Source organism: Leptonychotes weddellii, chromosome 11, assembly GCF_054177405.1.
Source record: "Leptonychotes weddellii isolate Sample4059 chromosome 11, ASM5417740v2, whole genome shotgun sequence".
Classification (NCBI taxonomy): domain Eukaryota; kingdom Metazoa; phylum Chordata; class Mammalia; order Carnivora; family Phocidae; genus Leptonychotes; species Leptonychotes weddellii.
The window spans coordinates 62,449,416-62,455,142 of record NC_138379.1 but is presented as its reverse complement, the minus strand read 5'-3'; the positions used below and the strand labels follow the sequence as shown (position 1 = coordinate 62,455,142).

General features: G+C 50.1%; 1 protein-coding gene across 1 annotated transcript in view; it reads right to left on the bottom strand.

The window, feature by feature from the left end:
* Positions 1–2,206: 2,206 nt before the first annotated feature.
* MTNR1B (melatonin receptor 1B) overlaps positions 2,207–5,727 on the bottom strand; it is a 13,607-nt gene continuing 10,086 nt past the window's right edge. Inside the window, 1 exon segment of the mRNA XM_006732963.2 lies at positions 2,207–3,578. Within this exon segment, the coding sequence (XP_006733026.2) occupies positions 2,729–3,578 (850 nt within the window). The 3' untranslated portion in view covers positions 2,207–2,728.

Genomic DNA, 5,727 nt, shown 5'->3' with positions numbered 1-5,727 from the left:
CCTCCCCACCCCAGCTCATGCTCTCTAAATAAATAAATAAATAAATAAATAAATAAATAAATAAATAAAAACACTGATCGAATTTTCAAATGTCAAATTAACCTTATATTCCCAGGGAACCCCCTCCCCCACCTTGGTCATGATGCAGAATCCTTTTTGTATATTTTTGGAATCAATTTGCTAATATATCATTACAGATTTTTGCATCTTTGTTTGTGAGGAACATAATTTTTCTCTTTTTTATGTGTGATTTTTCTTTCGTTTAAATGACATTGCAATGCTGTAAGGAAGGGTTATGCTGATTTCACAAAATACATTAAGAAGTGTTTTTTCTTCCTCTATTTTCTGAGTGTGTGTAAAGTCAGTATTATTTCTTTCTTAAATGTTTGATAAAATTCACAAGTTAAATTATGTGGTTATCTTTGTGGGAAGTTATCTTTGTGGGAAGATTTGTCATTACAAATTCAAATTCTTTAATAGATACAGAGCGGGGGAGGTAGAGGATGGATAGAGTTCCCGCAATATTGCAGCAAAATTGTCTTTATTTAAAATCAAGGCATGTAGCTTGAGGCCACTCCATATGAGTATATACATGGCCTAATGTCTAGAGTTCTCCCTATGCCCTTTCATTCTGTTGCTTCCTGGATCATCACCAAAACCTATGGAAACAAGAAAATGTCCCAGTTAGCGAACTGTCAGAATTGGCAAATCAGGTAACATCTGTGGTCCAGCACACTGAAGAGAGCTTTTGTTTCTTCAATCCATATTTACTGAGCCTTTACCATGCACTCAGTTCAGAGTTAACAGATAGAAATAAAGGGAGCAGTGGGGGACACCCCGCTGCTTCTGAGTCAAGAATGAAAGGCAAATCCCTATTGTTGGTGTCTGGGGAGAGGAGGCAGAGAGAACAGAAAGCAAACACATGCCTGACCTGATGAGCTCAGGCTTCACGCAGAGCCAAGAAAAGTGGTTGAAGCTCAGGGAGAAGCCTTACGTCTCTTGTGTTTCCCTCTCAGACTGAGGTCTGAACTGGGAGGCCTCCCTGGACGGGACTCTCCACACCCAGCAACGGGATCCCAATAGGCAGGCAACCAGGGCTGGAACCCCTGCATTCCTAACAGTTTGGTAAAGGACCTCCAGGGTCAGAATCAGACTCCCAGGCCCTTCCCTGGATCTCCACACTCAGAATGTTTTCGGTGGGACCCAAGAGCACTTGCATGTTTAACAAGTTCCCACATGACCAGGTGGCTAGGCACAGTACCCAACCCAACTCCTCAAATGACAGGGGGAGGGAGAGCATCCGGAATAACGCTAAGAGGTCAGTATTCCAGACCGGCTGGCTGAGGTAACTTTTCTCTCTTCTTGGAACGCCCCAGGCACTCTATGTACTTGGGGCACTCAGTCTACCCCATTTTGTTCCCGCCACACATTCTAGGGTGTGGGTTGTGAGGCAGAAATGGGGTGTTGCCGTCAGACAGACTTGGGCTCCGTGAACTCAGGAAATCGTTTCACTTCTTTGAGTTTTAGTTTCTTACTACAAATATAGATAAAGATCCCTTTTCAAAGAGTTTTGTAAGGATTACATGAGATAATGCTTATCAAGCATTTACCACAGTGCCTGGTACAAAGCAAACACCCAGTGAGCGTCAGCCGATACTATTCATTAACAGACTGTGACCCCCAAGAGGAGAGGCAACCTGCCTTTTGTTTCTCCTGCTGGACCTGGTTACAGACTAGTCAGTCATGTTTGTGGAGCTGAAGAAGGAAGCTAAATCTCTCGGGGCTGAATGAAGACCTGAGGCGTCCGCAATACAAAGCGTGTAGATATACGTGCCCTTCCCCCATCTCCATACACACCTTCCCCACTCGCTTCCCTCCACTTCCTGTCTGTGCATCACCCCTTCTCTCCTTCAAGATTATCTTTCATTCTGTGTAGTAGGAATAAGAACACAGTTAGTGATTACTGAGGGCTGGCCATGGGTCCGGCACTGTCCTCAGTGGCTCTGCAGCTTATCATCCCGGCGAATCCCCACAACAGCCCTGGGAGGCAGCACTGGCATGATGTCCATTGTAAGGTGAGTCAACCGAGGGAGACACAGGTCAGGGGCCTGCCCCAAGTCACACAGCTTGAACATGGTGGAGAACCCAGGCCGACTTCGTGCTCCAGATACCTGAGGTGCACACACACGTGTGTGTGTGTGTGTGTGTGTGTGTGTATGCTAGTGTAGGGAGAGTCAATATAACACGTGCCCTCTGCACCACACCAGCCTCCTGCGGCCCCCGCAGAGCTACCTGGCTCCCAGCACGACAGAGCTCGCTCTTTCACACTTGCCAACAGGAAGCTATCCATTCCGGCTGCCCTTTGGGGAAGAGAGAAAAAGCAGCAAGGAGGCCCAAGCAGGAGGAGAGAGCAGCTCATAGGAAGTCATTGGCTTCTTCTGCCCCAAGCCTGTCCTCATTCTGTCCCTTCCTTGGCTGAGTATGCGCCAAGACCCCCAGCGCACCGAGAGAGTGTCTGCCAGGGCCGGGGCTGTGCTCACCTGTAGGCCTCCCCTGACCAGCTTGAACCCATGGTGCTGACGGGCTTCTTGTCCACACGATGAAGTTCCACAAACTGTGGGCTGTCACGTCAACAGGACCGCGTAGCCCAGCAGGCTGCCCGATCTCACCCTTGGAGCAGATCTCCCCCTACCATTTCATGAATCTGGTGCCCCGCCGGTGACCTAGGCTAGAGAGTGTCTAACTGGACAGGGTGCTGGGCATTCCCCACAGGTGGAGCTTGGCTGCCCTTGGAAGCATTCTGAACACAGCACCGAGGGTTCCAGAGGGCTGAGACAATCTTCTTGTATTCCCTGCGGAAGTTCTGGTTCAGGAGCCCATAGACTAGGGCATTAAGGCAGCTGTTGAAATAAGCCAGGAGGTAGCTAGCTACAAAGAGCCCCTCCGGGACCTGGGGAGTTATTTCTTCTGGGTCGATGGCCACAGCGAGGCCAATGCCATACAGTGGGGCCCAGCAGATAGCGAAGATCGCAAACGCCACGAACATGGTCCGAAAGCTCCGGACGTCGCTGGGCTTTGGGCACAGCTTGGTCTCTGACTTGGCCCTCCTGCGGGCCTGAAGCACCAGCACCCAGATGCACAGGTAACAGAAGGACACGACAGCGATGGGGAGGAAGAAGTGAACGACCACCACTGCCATCGTGTACCAGGTGCTGGCCGTCCGGATGAAGGTGCAGGAGTAGATGCGCGGGTCGTACTCCAGGGACCCCGTGAAAAAGTTGGGCACCAAGGCCCCCACAGTGAGGAGCCAGACGAGGCAGATGTAGAGGGGCCTGTGCCAGGGCTGGTAGATCTGCTGGTAGACCCCGCTGCGGCAGGCGTAGCAACAGCGGTTAACGGCAAAGGCAGTGATGTTGAAGATGGAGCCAGTGACACTCAGGCCCATCACGAAGGCACTGGCCTCGCAGTGCACCTCGCCCAGGGCCCGGCCGTCACGGAAGATGGCCGCGAGGACTAGTAGGGACGGGTACGAGGCCGCCGCCAGGTCAGCCGATGCCAGACTCACCAAGAGCAAATGCCTGGAGCAGGAAAGAGGGGGCAAGAGCCAACAAGAGACCCCCCAATTCCTAGCCGGTAGAATATTCTACCCTTTATCCAGTTACCTTTATCCAGTCACGTAAAAGTAACCACGTTACTGTCAGCATTGGGGTTGGAGACCTAGTGGCTTTTCGAGACGCAGAGTTCAGGGCTCAGACTGCATTTCTGCTACTCACTGTGTGGCTCAGGCAAGTTACCCAAGTGCTCCAACACTCCAAGCCTCATTTTTCTCATTTGGGGAATGGGGATAATGCCTCGTACTTTATACTACAGCTGTGAGGATCAAATAATGGGGCAAAGTCCCAGGGGCATCGTGGGTGCTCACGAATGATAACTTTTCACCATAAGCACAGATGCTCAGGAGTTTTGCATCATTTACACTCCAGCAAGGATTCTAAGGGAGAAGCATTTGAAAATCAGGCAAGTGTCTTCACAAGCACCCCTCCCCGCCCATACTTCCACCTTCCTACAAATCTCTCTGACAGAAGATGCAAACCTTCTCCCACACTGGTCAACACGCTACTTTCTTCTTTTTTTTTTTTTTTTTAAGATCTTATTTATTTATTTGACAGAGAGAGCGAGAGAGCACAATCAGGGAGAGCAGCAGAAGGAGGGAGAAGCAGGCTCCCCACTGAGCAGGGAGCCTGACATGGGACTCGATCCCAGGACCCTGGGCTCGTGACCTGAGCTGAAAGCAGATGCTTAACCATCCAAGCTACCCAGGCACCCCAACAGGCTACTTTCTAAGTGTCTTTACTTCAGTTTTCTAAATGTGAATTGTATTTTGCAGGTGGGATGGAAGAAAGGTTTGGGAGTAGGAACCATGTGTTCTGGCATTCCCCGGCCTCCCTCATCTAGGGCCTACACTCACAGCCAGGCTGCCATGTTGGCAGAGAGTCTGGTCCTGTGGGGCCTCACAGCCTCCTGTGTTGCCTGCACCTTCTCCAGCTTTCTGAACTGCTTCCCTCCTCTGAATGGAGTGTCCTCTAGCCCGAGAGCTCCTCAGGAGCCAGAGAGAAAGCCTCTGGAAACTGCAACATCCATTGATTAATATGCTTCCAGCATGTTCTGGGCCAGAATCCTAGGGAAGAGCTGGGACTAAAGCCAAATTTAGAAATCCAGTATTTCTATTTCTAAAGCATTTGGATTCTAAAACAAACGCTGACTCATGAAGAAGGCACCAAGAATCTGAAAGTGTGGCCAAAATAGAGCTCAGAGCATGAGAAGCTCCATCCCTGATGCTACTCGTTCCATTCACCAAGTGTCTGCTTTGAGTGCCTACTACATGCCCAAGAGCTGCTATCCTTTCTGGCCAACAGAGGCCCCCAGGCACGCAGTAGGCACCAGCCATCGTCTTTCAAGTCTTCTGGCCTCTTGCCGCGTGGTGAGGTACGAGCTGCCAGCCCTACAGTGGCTGGACCCAGAGGGCAGATGGAATGATTTTTTTTTTTTTTTACTTCAACCACTTTATTTGAAAATCCTTAGTGATTTAACATCATGGTTCTTTTCTTGTGCAGGTAGCTAATGAGGCCTAGAGTTGCCACCAGGCCTGCTAAGGCACCCACAGCCACCACAGTCTTAAAAGCAACATATCCGGCAGCCCCGTGCCCTTTTGAGTCCACAGCATCTCTGAGTGAAGAGCCATCTGACAACAGGAGGATGGGTCCTGGGAGACTTACTATCATTTTCTCTTCAGTGGCACCTGTGGCTCGCCGCTGTCTGGATGACACAGGGCAAGTCACAGAACACAGAGGGGAATCAGGAGAGAGTTGATCGCAGATTAACACACTGCAGTGGAAGTAGACCAGGCTAGAGAGCACTTGGGCCTCTGATACAAAGGCAAAGGTCTTCACATCAAACCTCTGATAGTGATTAGGATATGTCACAGAGGAACCAACCGGATGGAAGGTGGTTCTGTAGTTGTCCAGGTTGTATTCACAGCCATCCATGATAATATTCCACTGGGGGAGTGAGTCTGGGTCCATGGTGGACTTATCTGTCCATCAACAGATAAGCTATCATTTCTAACAAGGGTAAACTTCCTGTGCCTTGGGGTCTTCTTCCATCCTTTACCTACTCAAACATACTGAGTGCCTACCCTGTCTGGGCAGGGCACAGGGAGGGACTTCT